The 22,658-nt window shown below is 50.1% G+C and overlaps 2 protein-coding genes across 3 annotated transcripts; both read right to left on the bottom strand.

Annotated features, from left to right (window-relative positions):
• Positions 1-134: 134 nt before the first annotated feature.
• On the bottom strand, positions 135-5,742 carry Cdk3 (cyclin dependent kinase 3). 2 transcript variants are annotated; one of them, XM_013113297.3, is made up of 8 exons: positions 5,612-5,742; positions 4,942-5,067; positions 4,270-4,347; positions 4,076-4,196; positions 3,815-3,985; positions 3,625-3,726; positions 2,229-2,432; positions 135-775 (listed from the first exon to the last, which is right to left on the bottom strand). In XM_013113297.3, the coding sequence occupies exons 1-8, from the start codon at positions 5,740-5,742 to the stop codon at positions 674-676; spliced, it is 1,035 nt and encodes a 344-aa protein (XP_012968751.1). In that variant the 3' UTR covers positions 135-673. The 2 variants fall into 2 exon arrangements, with proteins under 2 accessions (XP_012968751.1, XP_005070261.2); XM_005070204.4 differs by lacking the exon at positions 5,612-5,742 and having other exon boundaries at positions 4,942-5,435.
• Ten1 (TEN1 subunit of CST complex) lies at positions 5,718-22,644 on the bottom strand. The gene is given in 5 exon segments (XM_005070205.4): positions 5,718-6,047; positions 6,049-6,205; positions 14,493-14,650; positions 15,516-15,650; positions 22,516-22,644. Coding segments are annotated over 4 exon segments (594 nt in total). The 5' UTR covers positions 15,605-15,650; positions 22,516-22,644; the 3' UTR covers positions 5,718-5,857.
• Between the last annotated feature and the right edge of the window lie 14 nt (positions 22,645-22,658).

The raw sequence follows: 22,658 nt of genomic DNA, 5'->3' as shown, positions 1-22,658 counted from the left end.
AAGGCGTGACCATGGAAAGAGGCCCGGAAGACCCCTGGTCCCTCAGTTCCTGTCAGAACTGTCTCCAGCCCTCTGTGGAACTCCTCTTCGTTGGCAAGCTGTGTCCCCCCATAAGCAGAATGACACCCGAGAACTCAAGAACAAGTTATATTTATTTCCCATTTGTCACACAGAGGGACACCCACAGCCTCTCTGATGATGTGACAACTACTTAGAACACCCTCAGGTGCCCTAACCAGACTGTCCCATCCCACCTCCTGCTGAGTCCTCTGAACTGGACTCTTCCCACCAACAGCTTAAACAAAAATCAAGACCAGCAGAGGGCGCCCTGCCGTTGAGTCTGCATCTGCAGCTACAGCAGAGAAGGGGAGGGGGGCTGTTAACTAACCCGACACCCGCTGTCGAATGCCAGGGAAGCCATGCACCCCACCCCACCCCATGTACGGAACACCTGCATGGCTTTTGAAAGTGCACCATTAAATCCAACAAACGACATTAGAAATTCGCCAACCTACAGGCAGGACGAACCCAAGCCTAGCTTTCTGATGACTGATGTAAAATTTCCTCAGGGATGCATTCCTCCCTAGATATGCTTTATCGGAAATGGGTGGGGAGAGGACGTGAGGCGGTGGGCCCCACAGACATGGTGGAAGTTTAAGGAGTGTTCCACCATTCAACGGAGCCGCGATGCTAGGGAGTTCTCCGTAGAGAAGTAGGGATGGGCCAGGGCGGTCTTGGCTGAGATCCGCTGGCTGGGGTCGTACTGCAGGAGGTGCTGAGGAGGAAAGACAAGAGAATGAACCTAGGTGCAACCAGGGTAGGGTGAGGAATTCCCTTCACAGGTCCCTGAGCGGGTGCCTCAACCCAGAACTTTGTGAAGCCACTGCCTCCTAGCTGTGTGTGTGTGTGCACATGGGTGCAAACACCCATGGGAGGCCCAAGGCATCAGGTCCTCTGGAACTGGGGTTACAGTTGACTACGAGCCACTCGGTGTGGGTGCTGGGAACAGAACTCTGCAAGAACAGCCATCACTCTGGCCCCAAGTCTCTTTGCCGTTTGCCTGTACTGCATACCCCGGGCTAGCTAGCTGGCCCCTGAATGCCAGGGATCCTGCCCTGGGGGCACTGGGGTTATAGATTCCCGCCGCTGCGTCCAGCTTTAGGTGGCTTCTTAGATGCTCATGACTGCCTAAAGGGCTTTGCCCACTGAACCGTGCCCAGCCGGGCTTTGTGTGGGTGCTGGAGATCTGAAGTCGGGTCCTCATGTTTGCCCGGCAAGTACTTCACCCACCGAGCCACCTTCTAAGCCCACGTGCCTGTCCCAGCTTCTAAGCTCTGGACACTCCCAGAGCAGGTTAAACCATTAGTTCTGGTTCCAGGCCTATGATTCAGCGAGGTCCTCTCCAGGTAACACCTTCTTCTGGCTGGGAACAGGTATGTTTCGTGTTAGGCAGCAGTCCCTAAACCTGTCCAAAGAATTTACGCTTGGGGTGGTGCAGGACAGACACAGAGCAAGGTGAAGGAGGAGCTAACACAACCAAGAGGCCAGGTCTGTCCAGCTCTCTGCACTCAGGTTCACTACCCAGGCAGGACGCCAGGGAGTAGCATACGAAGGACCCGGCCTTAGCAGAAAGTGCATGCCATCCTGTTGGCATTATGCTGGTAGACAGCACACAGACCTCTGGTGACCTGACCATGGCCTCAACAGACCTGCCCTTCCTTCCCCGGCGCAACACTAGGGTGAAGACAGAAATGGGGATTGCAGGCTGTGTGGGCAAACGGGAACAGCTTTATCTGAGGCCCTGTAGGCAGCTGATGAATCGCTAGGGTGGCAGGAGTCCAGAAGGTAGGGAGTTTGTTCTGCACGGCCAGGCCTCTGTGAAGACCAACCTTTGGGAGGCAGTGAGTGGGGGGACACTGAGGCAGGAGGGGGTGTGGTCTCTGCCCAGAGACGTGTTCCACCTAAGTGCTCCACAAAGCCCGCAAGGGAGAGACAACAGCCACGCCACAAAAACAAAGCTGATTACTTCAGAGACGTTTCAAAAGGGGAGATGAACGCTCGATATGAGCAGAGAGGCTCCTGACCAGAGACGCACAGGCACAAGCCAAGGGTGTACAAAGCCGTAAGAGCCCAGCCCGGACTCGGGGTTACGCAAGAGGGTGGCTGGCAGAGGGCACTCTGGGGCAGCAGCAGCTTCTGGGGTGCTGTCCTTGTCTGCGTGTACCTACCAGGAGCAGGTCCTTGCCTTCTGGTCCCAGACTAGGCACGATCTCCTCCAGCCTCCTCCTGGTCCATCTGGGGAAGCTGCCCTGAAAATCGGGCAGCTGGGAGACTCCCGGCCACGTGGCTTCACTGGGGGTCCCCAGGGTACGGAAGATACGGAAGAGCTGGTCGATCTCCGAGTCACCGGGAAACAGAGGTTTGCCAGTCACCTGGAGCGCGAGGGGAGAGGAGGTGTGTGTTCTTTGTGACACTTGTGATAGCAGAACCCCACCCTGGCTAAGCGGAAAGACAGGGAGGGATATCTTTCCCAAGATGGGTGTGCTGGCACACGCCTTTAATCCCAGCACTCAGGAGGGAGGCAGAGGCAGGCGGATCTATGAGTTTGAGGCCAGCCTGGTCTACAGAGTGAGTTCCAGGATGGTTAAAGCTACACAACGAAGTCTTTGTCTCAAACAACAACAACAACAACAAAAGACACCTTTCCCAGGGCTATGTTAAATTTCTAGTCTTCCCCGGAACAAGACTTGCTTCCCCCCAGCCAGCCACAGATATTCCTCAAGCCACCTCTAATAGACATATGAGCCACAGTGTGGTCCTGGCTGGCCCCAAACTCTAGAAATCTTCGTGCCTCGGTACAGCCCTTCCTCCCTCCCTCCATCCATCCCTTCCTTCCTTCCTTCCTGTCTGTTTTCTTTTTATAATAGGCAAGTGCTCTACAACTGAAGTTCATTCTTAGCCCTTAGTGTTTTTGTTTTGTTTTGTTTTGTTTTTTGTTTTTTGGTGTTTTCAGACAAGGTTTCTCTGTGTAGCCTTGGCTGTCCTGGAACTCACTCTGTAGACCAGGCTGGACTCAAACTCACAAGAGATCCTCCTGCCTCTGCCTCCCAAGTGCTGGGACTAAAGGCGTGCGCCACCACCGCCCTTATTTTTTTAAGCCAGCCTTAACTTCAAGAATATCTTGTCTTCCCAAGTGATAGATTGACAGGCATGCGCTATCATGTGCTCACATTTGTTGGTTTAACATTTTTTGTTTTACATTTATAGGTTGATTGATAGTGTGTGTGTGTGAGAGAGATTGTGCATCACAGTGCATGAGAGAGAGAGAGACAGACAGAGAAAGAGAGAGAGAGAGAGAGACTGTGCACCACAGCAAGTGCATGTGTGTAGCCAGAGGACAACATCTGTTCTCTTCTTCCACCACGAGGGTTTTAGGGATAAAACTCAAGCTGGCTGGCTGGTGGCAAGTTCTATTACCCACTAAACCATCTCCCTGGCCACTGGTTCAAAAAGTTTTGTCTTTGGTTGCATGCAGTCTTGGGAACCGAACCCAGGGCCTTCCCCAACTTAGGGGATCACCCCGCCACTGAGGAATGCCCCGAGCCCAGCTTGTCCCCCTCCTACCATTTCTGCAAAGATGCAACCAATGCTCCAGACATCCACAGCTGTTGAATAAAATTTGCTGCCCAAGAGGATCTCGGGAGCACGGTACCACAGTGTCACCACCTGTGGGGCAAGCAGCAGCATCATCATGGTGGCCGAATCCACGGGTGACACCATTTGGCTGCCCCTCCCACCCCCTGGCCTACACCACCTCGTGGGTATAGGTGCGCATGGGAACCCCGAAGGCTCGAGCCAGCCCAAAGTCAGCCAGCTTGATGGCTCCAAACTCATTGATGAGCAGGTTCTGAGGCTTCAGGTCTCGGTGGATGACCCGGTGGCAGTGGCAGAAATCCAACCCCTGCAGCAGCTGGGAGAGGTAGCTCTGCGGAAAGACCAAGACAAAGAGCCATTAAACAGAAGGTGGCTGGCCAGGCGGGGGTGTGGCCTTACCCTCCTGTGTTTCCCTGGGCACCTTGACGACGTGCAGGGGGAGCTCTGAGGTGGGGGTGGAGTCCATGTGCTTCTTCAGGTCCTGAGTGAGGAACTCAAACACCAGGTAGAGTTTCTTCTCTCTGTGGACCACATCCAGCAGTCTGGCAGGGAGGGGTCAGTCTCAGGATGAGGCACTCGGGGCCCCAAGCCCCACCACTTCCTTTCCCAGCTCACTTGACAATATTGGGGTGCTTCAGTTCCTTCAGCAGGGAGATCTCCCTGATGGCGGTGCTGGGAACCCCCTCAGTCTCCCTGTTGGAAAATATGAAATACCAATGGGCGAGCCGGGCGTTGGTGGCGCACGCCTTTAGTCCCAGCACTCGGGAGGCAGAGGCAGGCGGATCTCTGTGAGTTCGAGGCCAGCCTGGTCTACAGAGCGAGTTCCAGGACAGCCTCCAAAACAATACAGAGAAACCCTGTCTCGAAAAACCAAAAAAAAAAAAAAAAAAAAAGAAATACCAATGGGCACAAGCAGTCACTTCTGACCAGGGCGTGTGTGCGTGTGTGCGTGTGTGCATGTGTATATCTCTGTGTGTGTGTGTGTGCATGTGCGCGCGCCTGTGTGTGCCTCTTTATGTGAGTGCATGTGTGTGCCTCAGTGTGTTTCGCTCCAGCAGTCCCCACTTCTGACAGAAGGTCTGTACCAAGAGGGGGACCCGTGCTCCGCAGCACACTTTACACCCACCGAGCTCCACAGGGCTGGGCCCAGGACAGGGCTAATCAGAAGGGAGGGGGCTGCACCTTTGTGTCTACCATAGAGGCTGGGTGCAAGCCCACGAGATGAAGGCAGGTTTTAGTGTTCCCCTGGGAGACAGACAGGGCATTGGGGCAAGCCCTGACACTCACGCATCCAGCCTGATCTTCTTGAGGGCCACAAGTTGCCCAGTCGCCTTGTTCCTGGCCTTATAGACCACCCCATAGGTGCCCTCTCCAATCTTCTGGACCTTCTGGAACGAATCCATGTCTGCAAAGCTGCCCGGGAAACAGACCACATCTGGACATTTCAATCTCACGCGAAGCGTCCCCTCTGCGGGACTCCAGCCTGCGCGGAACACCCTGCCCAGCCCCCGCCCTGGCCGGGCTCTCCCCATGCACTGCCTGTCATCCATCTTGCCCAGCCCAGTTCAACCCAACTCCAGGTTTCTTCTCCATTGACTAGCTACGGAGTGCAGGAGAGCCCAAACTTCTGCCTCGGCCCATGACTCGGTCCCCGCACACCAATGTTCCTGGGTCACAAGGATCTACTTAGAAAGGTCGTACAGGGGAGGGTTAACAGCATGAGGCAGAGGTTAGGGTTGGGTCAAGTCTTCTGAAGCCACAAGCCTGCTCTGGGTCACACATCAGGACCCAGCCCCCCCCCGCTTGGCCCGTCAACAGTTCTTAGCTTCCATCACGTCAGAACCTCTGCAAGGGTGACCCCTTAGCATCTTGAACCCCTTAACTCTGCCCCTGGCTCCCCCAACTCTGCCCCTGGGCCCCTAGCATCCTCCCCTCAGCCTCCCAGCCCAGAAGTCACCAGAAGTCCTCAGCAGGCTGCAGCTTCTCTGTCAGGCAAGCTGTCTGCTGTGGCTCCCCCTGCTGGCCCCTGCTGGCTGCAGCCGGCTCTGCACGGTGCACACACATTGGAGGCTCACACTCTTTATTCATGAGGACATTGAGGAACCAACCCTTTGTGTCTTTCACAAGTCACAGCCCCAGGGCCTTGGGGTGGGGTATCAGGTATATATTTTGGAGAGAGGATCTCATGTAGTTCAGATTGTCCTTAAACTCCAGATCCTCCCGACTCTGCTTCCCTGTCGCTGGGATTACAGGCATGGGCCACCACGGCGGGCTTGAGGAGGGTTTTCGTTTCCGGGTCAGTCCAGAGTCCAGGACTCCCCTCCATCCCCCGCCCCACCCCCACCGCCGGGCCACCACTTTCTGGTTCCAGATGAAGACTGTTACTGGAAATGAGGAGCACTCGGAGGGGTTGGCAAGGTGCTGGTGACTCCTGTTGGCTGCTGCCTCTTTTGCAGGCACAGCCTCTGCTCCAGGATGGCTTTTTCTAACAAGGACAGATCCATCCCCTCCACACAGGTGAGCAGTCGGGCCTTCACCACTGAGCTTCCATCTGAAAGACAGACCCGAGGAGGCGTTAGCAGAGACTTCCCAGAGGATCCTCAACACAATGATGCTTGCTTCTCGGTGCTCCGAGGCACTGGCAATGCTGGCAATTTTGTCTCTAGGACAGAGACAAATTGAACCTACACATTCCGACTCCTGAATTAATTCCTTTGCCTTCCAAAAGCCCAGCACTGAGGAAACAGTGCTCTAAGGGAAAACCTTCCTCGGCACCCTGAGACCAGACTCATTGAAAACTGGGGTGGCCAGCAGGGGTGATGCGCGCCTTTAATCCCAGCACTCGGGAAGCAGAGGGAAGCAGAGTCTGTGAGTTCCAGGCCAGCCTGGTCACTCCACCCTGGAAACGGTGGTTGGAGGCTGCTAACAGATGATGTTGGTGACCTGATATATAATGTCAATGTTCTTGTACTACCAAAACAGGAAAGATATTGATTAGGGTGTCCACAACAGACGCTTAGCTTTTTTTATTTAAAAAAATATTTTTTTGGCCGGGCGTTGGTGGTGCACGGTCTTTAATCCCAGCACTGGGAGGCAGAGGCAGGCGGATCTCTGTGAGTTCCAGGACAGCCTGGTCTACAGAGCGAGTTCCAGGACAGCCTCCAAAGCAATACAGAGAAACCCTGTCTCGAAAAAAAATTATTTTTTGCTGGGTAGTGTTGGTGGCAGTGGTGTACACCTTTAATCCCAGCACTGGGAGGCAGAGGCAGGCAGATCTCTGTAAATTCAAGGCCAGCCTGGTCTACAGAGCCAGTTCCAGGACAGCCAGGGCTACATGGAGAAACCTTGTCTCAAAGACAAAAAAAAAAAGTATGATTATTTTATGTGGGTGACTGTTTGCCTACAAGTATGTAGGTGCACACTGGGCCTGCAGAACAGGTATCAGATCCCCTGAAATTGGAGTTACAGACAGCTATAAGACACTGTGAGTGCCAGGGATCCAAACCATGTCCGCTGGAAGAGCAGCCAGTGCTCTTAACCTCAGACCCATCTCTCAGCCCCTGGATTTACTTATTTATGTTCACATTTAATTTATGTACACAGATGTTTTGCCTGCATGCAGGTAACTGTACCATGTGTGTTGCTAGTGCCCCCAGACGACAGAAGAGGGCATCAGATCCTCTGGAACTGAACTTATGTATGGCTCTGAGCCACCACGTGAATGTCAGGAAGAGAACCCAGGTCCTCTGCAAAGGCAGTCAGTGCTCTGAATCTCGGAGCCATCTCTCCAGCCCCTACTTACTTTTAGACAGAGGTTACTATAGTTCAGGCTGCCTGGAATTTTCTATATATCCTAGGATGACCCTGAACACTTGATGCCCTGCCTCTACCTCTCAAGTGAGTTTGAGGCCAGCCTGGTCTACAGAGAGAGTCCCAGGACAGCCAGGACTACAGAGACATCCTGTCTGAAAACAAAATGAACCAAAGCCAAACCAGAGGGCGTGGAAGGGGTTTCTTGACAGCCCTTCCTTAGCATGAATGAGGTGATGATTTGGTTGTGGATGCCATGGGGGAGTTTCTGGAATGAGGGATGGGAGATCCTAAACTCAAAACAGGATTCTATGTCAAATGTTCCCAAACTTCTGGTGTGAAGATTTTCTTAGAAATCTGCTTAAATTTCATAGGATCTTTAAAAAGTGCTTATTTACATTATTTGGAGGAGTTAACAACTTAAATTAGGTGTGTGTGTGTGTGTGTGTGTGTGTGTGTGCACACACACATGAGTGCAGGAGCCTATGAAGGCCTGAAGAGAGATCTGCTCCCCTGGAGTTGAAGGTACAGGTGGCTGTGAGCTGTTGACGAAGATGCTGGCAACCAGGCTTGGGTCCTCTGTTCGGGCACCGAGCACTGTCAGCTGCGGAGTCAGCTCTCCTGCCCCGTTACTTTTAATCTCTAAGTTTAAGTTATTTCAGTTGGTTTTATCTTCGCTGCATATAACAGAGTAAGCGAGCCACAGAACGGCGGCTTCTCACTGGCACAATCGGCCTGAGGCTGTCGGGCCAGGCGCTTCAGTTTCTTTAGGATGGAAGGGATAAATATGGGCGTGGACGCTCCCACATCATTAGAGGACTGCTGGCCTCGGCCTTGATGCTACCTGGGGTAGCCGGTGTGAGGAAAACCGGGCAGGACGGAGCTTGCCTGGGATCTGAGTTCTTGGGAAGGTGTGGCTGAACGGAAACCCCACCTCAAACAACAAACAGAGCGCTTGTCTAGAGTGTGCAGGCCCTGAGTCTGACCGCCAAAGACACACACCGAAAACAACTACAAAAAAGAGGGACTGGGAGCCGAGGCAGTGGCTGAGAGCACAAACCGCCCTTGCAGAAGACCTGAGGTCAGTTCCCAGCACCCACATCCAGTTCTCACAAACACGTGACTCTGGCTGTCAGCCATCCAAGGCCTCTGGTTTCTATGGGTGCCTGCATATATGTGCACATACCTATATGCACACACACACACACACACACACACACACACACACACACACACACGCCTAGGGAGGCAGGGGATCGGGAGTTCAAGGTCATCCTTCAATACACATCTGTTTAGGGGCAGTCTAGCGTACAAGAGAGACCATCTAAGGACAGTAAAAACACAGCCACTTGCCTAGCATTCAGGAGGCCCATGGTTCAAGTCCCAGCACACACACACACACACACACACATACACACACACGATTCTCAAGCACCATGGCTGCCTTGCTATGCATGGAGTACTATCGCTGGCATGTGTACCCCTTAACGGTGGACACCTGACTATATCAGAGGCTGTCCTTGCACAAGTCACCCCAAATCCCACCATGTTCTCATCCCCGCCCCCACACTCCTGTGTCCTATGTCCTTCCTTTTACACCCTCCGGTATGTGGGGTCTCTGTCTTCCAGAATCTTTATAATGCTCCTAGCTTTTTTAGGGGGGTCTTGGCCAGAAGTTGACATCATCCAGACGAGCGAGTCCTCCTACACTCCCCACTCAGGCTCCCACCCCACACACTCCCCACTGATCGGGGAGGCGAGGCCAGAGTTCACCCACTGTTCAGGTTTCACATTACACGCCTGTCTCCTCCTTCCCGCTGATAACCAGTTACGCCACTGCTCACCTCTGCTCCAATTCTGCCTCCCACACCCATCCCGCACCTTGGACTGGCTGTCCTGGGATCACCCACCTCTGCCGTAGAAGCTTTGCTCTTCTTGGTATCTATCTGTCCTCTTCCCCCCTGCACCCTGCTTCACCCCTGACCTTGGGACTCCTGGATTTCCTCCGCTCACCTTCTCTGTGCCCTCAGCTGACCCTAAGTGCCTTGCAACCATCTTCCTGGCATTGTAGGGAGCAGCCTTTGCCTTCCCAGCTTCCTGCCCGACGCCCTCCCTGGCCACGTCCTCTGTTGAGTGAGGAGGGCCACAGACCTCTGCATGGGCCCCTGTAACACAAGGACTTCAAAGTCTTCCCTCTCACTGAGCAGCTCCCCTCCATCGGCCTGGAAACCGTCCTGGTCAGCCTGGCCTCAGGCTCTGTGACAGTTATTCAGGCGTTTACCAGGCATGGAAGTCTCCTCCCTCAGGCCCTGGCCCGCCTCTCTTAGAAAAGTTCCTTGCCTCTGTGTTGCTGCTCCTGAACTATGTCCCCCCCCCCCCTTCCCTGGCTTTCTCTCTCTCTCTCTCCTGTTTTTGAGGCATGGCCTTGCCAAGATGCCCAGGCTGGCCTTGAACTCGCTCTGCATCCCTGGCGGGGCCTTGAACTTCCTAGGTAGTTAGGTTTACAGTCCTGCACCACCAGGCCCTCTTGTTGCCAACTACTTGAATATTTCAAAACAGCTAGTAGAGAGGATTTTTGAGTATTCCTAACACACACACACACACACACACACACACACACACACACACACACACACACACGTCAGTTACTCTTACTCTATGTGGCCATTCATTATCTATCGAGGACAAGCAATGAAATGTCGCTTTGTGCCCTGTAATATGTATATACAATCACCATGTATCAAACTTTTTGGTTTTTTTTGTTTTGTTTTTCGAGACAGGGTTTCTCTGTGGCTTTAGAGGCTGTCCTGGATCTCACTCTGTAGACCAGGCTGGTCTTGAACTCACAGAGATCCACCTGTCTCTACCTCCTGAGTGCATGTGCCACCACCTCCAGGCTTTACAGTAGTCTTTAAAAGAGGAGAAAAGAGATTCGTGAGGCGGCAAGTGTTATAGCCAGTGAGGTGTTTACAAACTGCGATTATTTCTGATTACAAAGCAGGGACACTCAGACTGGGGGAAGGTGGTCAGAAACGCCTCAAGTCCAGACAGGAACCCCTCAGGATCTTGGGTGGTGCCGGGAGGTGTCACATCTTAGGACTTGATCACACGGCTGGCATTGTTTCACATTAATCTCATGGCTGGCTCTGCATGAAAAGTTAGAAAAGTCCCTCTAACTAACATGTCCTTTGACCTCAGGACTTTCAGCTTAGACACAGGGCACAGCACAAGCTTGATGGACCTTTGCACCCAACAGGGCTCACAGCAGGCTCAGGAAGGTTGGAAGCAGCCAACCCTCGGCGCAGGTGAGAGGGCAGGGCAGACGAGGCCGCGCTCAGCCCACACAGGGCTTCACCCCTGCCCCATCTTTCATTCCTCACTCCAGATCAGAGTGGCATGTACGAAATACTCAGGAAAATGCAGAAAAGGTTATGGTGGCGCACGCCTTTAATCCCAGCACTCGGGAGTCAGAGGCAGGTGGATCTCTGTGAGTTCCAGGACAGCCTCCAAAGCCACAAAGAAACCCTGTCTCGAATAACCAAAAAAAAAAAAAAAAAAAAGACCCTTTGTACTTCCTCTCATTCTCTCCCAAATCAGTTATGAGGGCAGGAACTCTGACCTCCAAATCTTAAACCTGAGTGAGATAAACTTTTATTAAAGTCAATGTAATTAAGACCAGCCATTTAATTAATGTATTTTCCAGAGTTATGACCCACCATGATTTTTTTTTATTTTTTCGAGACAGGGTTTCTCTGTAGCTTTGGAGGCTGTCCTGGAACTCCCTCTGTAGACCAGGCTGGCCTCGAACTCACAGAGATCCGCCTGCCTCTGCCTCCCGAGTGCTGGGACTAAAGGCGTGCGCCACCAACGCCCAGCTCCCACCATGGGTTTTTAAAAAGATTTTCTTTCTCATTGTGTTTGTGTGTGAGCCCACAGTGTGATGAATGGGAGTGAGGTCGCTGACTGCAGAGTCCACAAGGGGAGTTGAAGTCAGAAGGCGGCTATGAACTAGTGTGGGTGCTGGGAAACAAACCCAGGACCTCTGGAGGAGCAGCCAGTGCTCTTAACCACTGAGCCATCTCTCCAGCCCATGGAGTTTTAGAAGTATAAATTAAGAGACATAAGTGTACTAAGCCCAGGATATATAAATCCATGCTGCTAATCTTAATCCTTCTGGATGAATCAGAATGATCAAGTATGATTGATCAGAATGAGGCCACAGCCAGCCTGCTCTACATAGCAAATTCCAAGACAGCCCAGGTCACATAGACCTATCTCAAAACACCAACAAAGCCAGGCGTTGGTGGGGCACGCCTTTAATCCCAGCACTCGGGAGGCAGAGGCAGGCGGATCTTTGTGAGTTCAAGACCAGCCTGGTCTATAAGAGCTAGTTCCAGAACAGCCTCCAAAGCCACAGAAAAACCCTGTCTCGAAAAACCAAAAAAAAAAAAAAAAACCACCAACAATAAGAAAGCTAAGGAACAGCCAGGCGCTCTGGCACAAGTCTGTAATCCTAGTACGTGGGAGGCTAAGGCAGAAGGCCTGCTGTGGGTTCAAGGCCAGCCTGGCCTACAACGTAATAAGTTACAGTCAACCTGAGATATGGAACGATAATACCCTGTTGCAAAATAAATAAGTAGTCAAATTGATAAATTTTTAAAATGCTAAATCTAAAAATTTAGCTGGCTGTGGTTCTGCAGATGTGAAATCCTAGTACTGGTGAGTCAGAGGCAGAAGGATCACAAATTCAAGGCCAGCCTGGGCTACATAGTGAGATTCTCTGTCCCAAAGCAAAGACAAGGTGGGGATGAGTTTCACTTCAAAGCTGGGCCTGGTGGTACGTGCATGTCATCCCAGCATGGGGAGGCAGAAGCGTGGTACGTGCATGTCATCCCAGTGTGAGGAGGCAGAAGCGTGGTACGTGCATGTCATCCCAGCATGGGGAGGCAGAAGCGTGGTACATGCATGTCATCCCAGAATGGGGAGGCAGAAGCGTGGTACGTGCATGTCATCCCAGCATGAGGAGGCAGAAGCGTGGTATGTGCATGTCATCCCAGCATGAGGAGGCAGAAGCAGGGGGATTACAAGGGGTTTTTTTTAGATATATTATTTTATGTGTATGAGTACTTGCATGTACGTCTGCGCACTGTGTGCAAGCCTTGTGCCTACAGAGATCAGGCAAGCGTGTCACATCCCCCGAAGCTGGAGAAGTGGACTCTTGTGAGCTGCTGTGTGGGTGCTGTAAACATGCACCGTAACAGTTGTGGTCATTTGCAGGAATGGCAGCTGCTCTTAATTCCGAGTCATCCTTCCAGCTCCAAACACAAGCTTAAGGTCAGCCTTGGCTACACTGCTAATTTGAGGCCAGCCCAGGACATATAAGACCCTGTCTCAAAACAATAACAACAACACACACACACACACACACACACACACTCTAACAAAATTTAAATGGTTTTTAAAAACTTAAACCCAACACAGACATATAGTGTGATATCGACCATGTAAAGGAAAATGGCACCGAAAAGCCATTCTGGAGACCACTCCCCCCCAAAATACCCCAGCTGAAGCTGCCTACTGCTTCCTGGCAGTGGACCTGTACTGTCTCACTTATAATAATTTTCTAAATATTTATTTACTTTATTGTTCTATGTGTATGGTGTTTTGTTTTGTTTTTTTGTTTTACGAGACAGAGTTTCTCTGTATTGTTTTGGAGGCTGTCAGTCCAGCCCGGCTTCGAACTCACAGAGATCCACCTGCCTCTGCCTCCGGAGTGCTGGGATTAAAGGCGTGCGCCACCAACGCCTGGAGTATGGTGTGTTTTGCCTGTATGTATGTCTGTTCACCGTATACATACATGCAGTATCCATGGGAGCCAAATGAGGGCATCAGATCTCCTGAGCCTGGTGCCATAGATGGCTGTGAGGTCCCACGCAGGTGCAGAGAACTGAATTGGGGTCCTCTGCGAGAACAAGTCCTCTCAACTGATAACTCATCTCGCCAGCCCTGCACACTGTCTATTTAAACAAAGCTCCTACTGCTTGCCGAGAGAATAGGTGGATGGAACAACTGCACAAGTCAGGTCTGGCATCACACCCCCAGAGCCCATCACCCAGAAGGCTGAGGCAAGAGGGTCAGCTGAACTCAGGGTGGAACCAGACAGTACAATAATAATAAAGTGGGAAGTACCCGAGGTGCAACGTGCCAGGTTAGTGACAATGACTGCCTCGGGCCGGGATTAAAAGTGATCTTTTCCTGTTTCTTCCCTCCCCCCCACACCTCTGACCTTTTCCTGTTTCTTTCCTGGCCTGTTATTACAGCCCCATCTTCTCTTGAGCTCATGAAGCAGCCATAAGACATAGACTGAGGGCTGGTGGGCGTATCGGGAAAGATCTAAACAAACTACGTCACACGCAGACCCTCAGAAGCCTGCGGCTTCTCTTTGGTCACTTTCCCATGGGGGCATCTCTTCACTGTCCCTCTTTCTGACATGGCATCACATGGCTGGTCAATGACAGTCCAGTCACACCTGTTTCCAAGAGTCCTTGACCTCATGGGCTGACCTGTAATCAATGGCAGTCCCACGAGGTCACAGGACAGGTCCAATCCGTGCCTCCTTTTTTTTCTTTCCTTGAGTTCTCTGTGGCACATGTGTGGACATCAGAGGACAGCCTTGGGAGTCAGTCCTCATCACCACTGCACACACCAGCCTGGTCTCTGCTTCCTGTCTGCCCAAAGGAACCACTGGAACCAGACACCCAGTAAGTTTCATTGTGTCCTGGGGACCTGAACTCAGGTCCCCACATTTTCATGGCAAACACTTTACCCACCGAGCCCAAGTTTCCCTAGTTCTATCGTTTTGTTTTTGTTTAAGATAGGGTTTTTTTTTTCTATGTAGACCAGGCTGGCCTCCAGCTCACAGAGTGCTGAGGTTACAGATGTGTGTCCCAGGCCCGGCACACCGATTTACATAAAGGCGCCCCAGCTCCGGAGCCAGGGCGACACAGGTTGTAGAGAGAACAGCTCACCCTCCTCACGCTCCAGCTCCCCCAGAACCATGTACAGGAAGTCCACATGCGGCTCAAAGGGCTCCACCAGCCTGGTGCAGACTCGCAGCTGGCACTGATTGGATTTGTGCTGTGCTGTCAGGGTCACAAGGGAGCGTGTCATGTCGTAGAGGCACAACCTGGAGGGCAGAGGACGTTGTGAGCATTTGTACTCATAGACAAGCTACCACCAAGCTCCATAGAGGAGGCCAACAAATACATGGGCATCCATGATTGGCCTTAATGTGATTCAAAAATGAAATACAAGCCACAGACTGGAACAAGTGTCTCCCACTACCTTATAGGTGGGAGGCCACTGCCTGGCAATTTTCTTACTTTTGTTTTGAATTTTGTTAATTTTATTTTGAGACAAGGTCTCACTATGCATCCCTGGCTGGCTCTGGAACTCACTCTGTAGACCAAGCTGGCCCTGAACTCACAGAGATCCACCTGCCTCTGCTTCTGAGTACTGGAATTAAAGGCGTGGGCCACTGTGCCCAGCTTATTTTTTCCTCTTTTGAGACAGTGAATAAGCAGGCATTCAAGCTGAGATTCTCCTGCACTGGCCTCCCAAGCTAGGATGTGTGTCACCATGCTTAGTGACACTTTACTCTCAGGTGGTCTGTGACATAACGATAAACAACTAACAGGATGTATGTATATAAGTGTATTCCCACATCCACCCAGATCATCACTCACATATATACACACGAGAAAGAATAGAGAGATCAAAAGATTTATCAATGGCTGTCTGGACAATGGTACTATATGCGATTTTTGCCTTCTTTACTCCTTTGTGGTTATTTGTATTAAAACAAACCATACAGGAGGATCTCTGTGAGTTTAAGGTCAGTCTGAGTCTAGGTGGCTCATTCCAAGGCCAGCCGGGGCAACACAGTGAGAGCTTATAAGTAGACAAAATTATATTACAACCATTTGAATTGAATTTCTTTGGAGGGGAGCTATTTAATCACCCCTGGCATGTGAAGGGATGACCATTCTTACCTGCCAAACGTTCGCAGTGGGCTTCCATCGGGGACTTGGCCATCACTGACTTCCCAGGGGAAGTAATAGATCCCAGGTTTGGGCAGCATTGATGACACCAGGGAACAAATAGTTGGGATGGAGCTCTCAGGACTCCTGATAAACCAAGATAGCCGTAAGACATGGAAACCAGCCGTGTCTGGAAGACTGGCTCCAGCAGGAAGGGTTGTAAAAGTCTCGGATGCATTATGAGCTCACATGTTAGTACACTGACACGCATATACATTATACATGAATAAAAGCTCCAGGGGGAGTTCTGTTTCCACTGCAATCGCCATTCTCTGTCAATTACAGAGGGCAGAGGTTTGTAGAGAAACACACATTAGTCAGGTGGGGTGGCCCACATCGTTAACCCCAGCACTCAGAAGGCAAAGGCACATGAATCTCTGAGTTTGAGGCCAGCCTGGTTTACATAGTGAGTTCCAGGACAGAAGGGTTACATAGAGAAAACCTGTCTCAAAACACCCCTCACCAAAGATGCACTTATGTATTCCACTGTTGTGGGCTGGAGGGTCTCCATTGCTGCTCATGTCAGACATCTCATTTTTATTTTCATTAGTTTTGGTTTTTCGAGACTCTCTTCCTCCTGGCCCAGCTTCCCAGCTGCTGGTGTTTGGAGTAAGCGTTACTACTATATGAAGCTCTGCCAACACTCTGGTCTCAGATTCCCGGCTTTCAGAGACGAGCCCCTGTCACTGACGTCACTCTGCTGCTTTCTATTGCAACAGCTCCTGGCAGGTACATGATATCACTTATGATGCTAGACTGGGTTCCAGGGGAGTAAAACCTCTGGTAAGGGACAGTAACGGACAACGGGAAAGCCATGGAACGGAATGTGGATTCAATCTCCCTAACCATAATCCTGTAAATGTACTTTTCGGGAATTCTTAAATATTGACAAGTAAAGGACTTCCACAAAGTTTCCTCAAAGAGCGCCAAAAGAGAGTGAGCAGACAGAGAAACCCTGCAGCAACTGTGGCAAACGTTAACCAGGGAATCTGGGTGAAAGGGGAATTGCTTCTTTATTCCCCTGTCGTGACTCCTGGGTGTTCAAAAAACGAACATTCACACGTGACCATCAGACTACAGGACTTCCTGTAACGGGTTGACGGGCAACCTCTTACTACAGCCAACAGAACTGAGCTTGGGTTGGCCCATGGTGTCATACTGGATGGCGGTGGTCTAGCTTTACCTGTATTTCCCGTCCCCCTTCCTCTGGCTCACGATCAACTCAGAGGCTGTAGCTGAGCTTTTCCCGATTCTCCAATCAGGAATATTCGGTTAGTTTTAGACAAAAACCACGTAGCTCTAGCTGGCTTGCAACCCACAACCTTTTTCAGTAGACCAGGCTGACCTTGAACTTCCAGAGCTCACCCTGCCTCTGCCGCCTGACAAGTCTTTATTGTGGGTGTTAAGTGCTGACAAATGCATGTCATAGCACTCAGCGGAGCTCAGAAGACAATCTTGTGGAGTTGGTTCTCCTCTTTCGAAAACCTTTATGTGGGTTCTGGGGATTGACCTCAGACCTGTAGGCTTGCATCTTCAGGAGGCAAGAACCTTTACCCACTGAGCCATCTGTCAGCCCCATTGAACAGTTTTTCTTTTCCAGACTGTTCGTGGCTGCTTCTTCTCTCCCTTGGAGTTCAGATATTTTCAAGCATCTCTTTGACAGCAGGGTCTTCCTCCTCTGCCACTAAAATAGCATCTTCTACGGCCCTGCTCACTTTGTACCTCCCCACTGATTCATTTCATTCATTGCAGTTTAGTAAATAGTCACATTTCAAATAGTTTGGTCTGTTTTCTTGTGTTGGTCACCAGTTTATCATCCCACGAGGCAGGGACCCTGATAACTATGTTCTTTGCATCTATCAGCTTCTGGGACATTATTAAATATGAATGGATGAATAGATCCATGAAGAAGATGAAAATTAAAACCACCCACCCCATACACGCTGGGCACTGAACTAAAGCCATACCTTACTATTCACATGGATGCAAACCTGTCAGAATTCTGCCTTCATCAGCATTTCTAACTCTGCCTGGACTGTCCACCCACGTGAACGGCTTCAACATTAACTGCCAGTCTGCCCTCTGGGGTTATCTGAGACCCCTCACCTTGTCATTCCCAATTTTGTTGTTGTTTTGAGACAGGGTCTCACTATGTAGCTTGACTGGCTTGGAAACCACTCTACAGACCAGGATGACTTAGAACTCACTGAGATCCACCTGCTTCTGCCTCCCCAGTGCTGGGACTAAAGATGTCACCACCACACCCATCCTGTACTGTACTCTAACTAAGACCCAGAGTTGAAAAAGCTGCCTTAAAAGTCAAACTTTCACTATTTGCTTATGATATGATAGTATACATAAGTGACCCCAAAAATTCTACTTGGGAACTCTTACAATAAACAAATACCTCTAGCAATGTAGCATGATACGATACAAGATTAAATAAAAAAATGCAGTAACCCTCCTATATACAGATAATAAATGGGCTGAGAAAGAAATCAATCAACACCCTTCACAATAGCCACAAACAACATAAAATATCTTGGGATAACTCTAACCAAACAAGTGAAAGATCTGTATAACAAGAACTTTAAGTCTTTGAAGAACAAAATAGAAAAGGATAGCGGAAAACGGAAATATCTCCCATGCTCTTGGATTGGTAGGATCAACATAGTAAAAATGGCAATCTTACCAAAAACAATCTCCAGATTCAATGCAATCCCCATCAAAATTCCAACACATTTCCAACACAGACCTTGACAGAACAATACTCAACTTCATATGGGAAAACAAAAGACCCAGGACAGCTAAAACAATTCTGCAAAGTAAAGGATAAAGATCATCTGGGGCCATCACATCCCTGATTTCAAGCTCTACTATAGAGCTATAGTAACGTCCAAATGGATCAAAGACCTCAACATAAATCCCACCACACTGAACCTCATAGAAGAGAAAGTGGGAAGTAGCCTTGAACACATTGGCACAGGAGACCGCTGTCAAAATAAGACACCAGTAACACAGACACTAAGGGCAACAATTAGTTAATGGGATCTACTGAAACCGAGAGGCTTCAGGCAAAGGACATGGTGAACAAGACGGAACAGCAGCCTACAGCATGGGAAAAGATCTCCACCAACCCACATCTGACAGAGGGCTGATCTCCAAAATATCAAAGAACTCAGGAAACTAGACACCAAAATACCAAATAATCCAATTGAAAAATGGGGTGGAGATCTAAGAAGAGAACTCTCAACAGAATAATCTTAAATGGCCAAAAAGACGCTTAAGGAATTGCTCAACATTCTTAGTCATCAGGGAAATGCAAATCAAAGCAACTCTGAAATACCATCTTATACCTGTCAGAAAGGCTAAGATCAAACACTCTGATGACAGCTGATGTTGGAGATGTGGAGTAAAGGGAAGACTCCTCCATTGCTGGTGGGAGTGCAAACTTGTACAGCTGTTTTGGAATCAGTACAGTGGTTTCTCAGAAAACTGGGGATCAATCTACCTCACCACCCAGCAATACCACTCTTAGGCATATACCCAAAGGATGTCCAATGATACCACCAGAAAATTTGCTCAACTCTGTTCATAGCAGCATTATTCGTAATAGTCAGAACCCAGAAACAACCTAGGTGCCCCTCAACCGAAGAATGAATAAAAAAATGTGGTGCATTTACACAATGGAGTACTATTCAGTGTTAAAAAAAATAACTTGAAATTTGCAGGCAAATGGATGGAAACAGAGAAAAAAATCCTGAGAGAGGTAACCCAGACCCAGAAAGACAAATATGGTATGTACTCACTCACAAGTGGATATTAGACATAAAGTAAAGGATTACCAGCCTAAAATCCACAACCCCAGAGAAGCTAGGAAACAAGGAGGACCCTAAGGGAGACACACATGGATCCACCTAGGAAGGGGAAAAAGACAAGCTCTCCTGAGTAAACTGGGAGCATGGGAGGGAGGGGAGGGGGCGAAGAGGAGAGAGAAGGTGGAAAGGGGAGTGTGGAGGAGAACATGAGAGAACTGGATGGTTGAGTGGGGGAGGGACAGAGAGGGAGAGCAAGGAAAGAGATATCTTCATAGAGGGGGCCATTATGGGATTACCGAGAAACTGGCACTAAGGACATTCCCAGGGACACCCGAGGATGACCCCAGATAAAACTCAGCAATAGTGGAGAGGGTGCCTGAACTGGCCTTCCCCTGTAATCAGGTTGAGGACTACCTTGTTGTCAAAAACCTTCATCCAGTAACTGATGGAAGCAGATGCAGAGATCCACAACCACTGCTAGGCCGAGCTCCTGCAGTCCAGTCCGAGAGAGGGAGAAGCAATAATACGAGCAAAGGCATCAAGACCATGATAGGGAGACCCACAGAAACAGCTGGCCTGAGCTAGTGGGAGCTCACTGACCCCAGACTGACACCTGGGGAACCTGCATAGGACTGAATTAGGCCTCCTGAATACAAGTGACGGTAGATGGCTTGGGCTGTTTGTGGGGCCACTGGCAGTGGGATCAGGATCTATCCCTAGTGCATGAACTGGCCTTCTGGAAGCCATTTCCTATGGAGAGATACCTTGTTCAGTCTAGACACAGGCAGAAGGGCCTTGGTCCTACCTCAACGTGGTGATGGGACAGACTTTGTTGACACCCTAAAATGGGAAGCTTTACTCTCTCTGAGGAGCAGACGGGTGTGGGGTTGGGTGGGTGGGGATAGGAGGTGGGTGGGGGAAGTGGGAGGAGGGGAGGGAGGGGGAACTGAGATTGGTATGTAAATTTTTTTTTTTGGTTTTTATAAGGGTTTCTCTATTGTTTTGGAGGCTGTGGCCCAGGGTACGTAAAATTTTTAAAACGGTGAAAGAAAAAGCAAAAGGATTGGTAATCACTAAATCAACAACCAAAACATGACGAGAGAGAGAGAGAGAGAGAGAGAGAGAGAGAGAGAGAGAGAGAGAGAGCGAGAGAGAGAGAGAGAGAGAAAGCTACCTTAAACCAAATTAACAGTTCTCTGCAACTCAGGTTGGCCTTGAACTTGTGATCCTCCTGCCCCAGCCTCCTGAGTAGCTGAGATTCCAGGCCAACAGGCCAGGTCACATTTCTAATTGTCGCTAGGTTTGACCAGACCTTCTGAGACACTGCCAAAGGTTTGCTATGTACTTTCCCTTTACCCCATTAAGCAATCACCTCAATCTCGGTTTCATCTCATCAATAGCTTGTGCTGGCTGCATCTGGGATACAAGCTTTTGATAAGAGGAATACAATTCAAATAACCAAACTAAACAATGTTTCAGTGCCTGGAAGAGCGTTCTTGAAAACAGCCTCAGGAACAGAGCCTTGCTCGGGCATATTGGAGCCCGAGCCAAAGGTATACTCAGAAACAGCGGTATAGTCTTTATTTAAATTTTTAGTATTTTGCTTATTCTCACTTTTGAATTTATAAATATTGTGTGACTGGGGATGTAGCTCAGAAGTCCATCTCCTGTACCAAGAAAAAAACAGTGCATTAAAATATTGAATTTGGGGGGCTTCCTTAAGTTTTGCATTCAGGATAAATCCTTCATTCATTTCGTCCATTTGAGGTAATGTTAATGTAAATGGGTCTTAAATAGGTTGCTACAAGGACAAGTTAGAGATAACACACTGTAGTTTTCTCTTGTGACGTCAAGTCAAAAGACCGATAAACCAAATTAAGAAAGTGCAATTTAATTAGCACTTAAAGACTTTTTGAAACAGGTCATTACAGGCCAAGCTGCCCTCAGAGTCTACACGGCTGAGAGATTACAAACCTGTACCACCGTGCCCAGTCTATGTGGTGCTTGGCGATTGAGTCCTGGGCTTCGTGAACGCTAGATAAGTACTCTACTGACCTGCGTCTCCTGTTTGCTTTGTTCTTTTTCTTCCTTCCTTTGGAGAACACGTGTTCCCCTCTTAAGTGACTTAGTCTCCCTCTCTCATTTGCACTGGTGTTTTGCCTGCATGTGTGTCTGTGTGAGGGTGTCAGATCTTGGAGTTACAGACAGTTGTGAGCTGCCATGTGGGTGCTGGGAATTGAACCATGGTCCTCTGAAAGAGCAGCCTGGACTCCTAACTACAGAGTCATCTCTCCAGCCCCATGTTTGTTAATGTCGTTGTGTTTTGTTTCTTTATTTTGGTTCTTCTGCAAGACAGGGTTTCTCTGTGTAACTCTGACTGTCCTGGAAAGGCTTTGAACTCTCCCCGAGTGCTGAAATTAAAGGCATGGGCCACCATGCCCGGCAGTTTAGCACTTTTTAAGGAATAAGAACTAAGAAAACGAATTTGTGAAAACTAGCTGTCTCTGAGGCTAAGGGACTCTTTGTCATAAATCGTATGCTGGAGTCTCTTAGGCATGTGTACATTTACGCCTTCGATTACGGTGATAATGACAACACAAACCAAAGACTAGGTTTCAAAACTTATAGGCCCTGCCAGGTTAGGAGGAAAACGTCTTGGATTCCAACATGTAGAGAAACACGTCCTCTTGGCTCTAAATCAATGGACACTGCATGCCACGCAGCCCATGCCTCTAGGGTCAAGTCGCCAACACTTTTATAACCGAAAGTAATGAACCTTCTCCTGAACGTGACATTTGTCCCAGTTCCCTTTTGCTCTGATTTGGGTGGGTCCAAGTAAAACCAATACCTTTCCTCTACTGGCCCTTTCGGAGCATCCCGGGCCCTTGTCACCCACTCCCCGTCTCGTTTCTGAGGAGGGTTTAGCGAGAGGACCCCCCCCCCAAAAGCTGGAACCAGGTGAGTCCCACGGCGCAGGCGCAATCCCGCCCCCCCGGCCAATCCGTGGCGCGCATCTCCCGGGCTTCCCAGTTCCTCTTTTCCGCCCGGAGAGATCACATGAGCCGGGAGAAGCGACGCCCACAAGCGTCCCCGTCCCCTTCCTGCCGCCCCGCGGTTCCCTGACCTTCTTCTACCTTGTTCTCCTTGGCGAGGAGCCGCCCTGGGACCTCCCCTGGCTCGCAGCAGGAGATTCGTCCGTCCGGCGGGCGGTCCGGGCTGGCAGCGGGTCACGCGGGGCGTGGCGGCGGGGACGGGGCGGGGCGAGCGGGGCGGGGCC

This window comes from Mesocricetus auratus, unplaced genomic scaffold, assembly GCF_017639785.1.
Source record: "Mesocricetus auratus isolate SY011 unplaced genomic scaffold, BCM_Maur_2.0 Super-Scaffold_100007, whole genome shotgun sequence".
Classification (NCBI taxonomy): domain Eukaryota; kingdom Metazoa; phylum Chordata; class Mammalia; order Rodentia; family Cricetidae; genus Mesocricetus; species Mesocricetus auratus.
This window is presented reverse-complemented; position numbering and strand designations above follow the sequence as displayed.

What these genes read in the sequence shown, in the direction of transcription:
- Cdk3 (XM_005070204.4), bottom strand. Translation starts at nt 5,204, where the DNA reads ATGGATGACAGGCAGTGCATGGGGAGAGCCCGGCCAGGGCGGGGGCTG. An exon ending in AAGAAGATCAGGCTGGATGC is followed by an intron (nt 4,348 to 4,941) that starts GTGAGTGTCAGG and finishes ATTTTCCAACAG; the next exon opens with GGAGACTGAGGGGGTTCCCA. An exon ending in AAGGCAAGGACCTGCTCCTG is followed by an intron (nt 776 to 2,228) that starts GTAGGTACACGC and finishes TTTCCTCCTCAG; the next exon opens with CACCTCCTGCAGTACGACCC.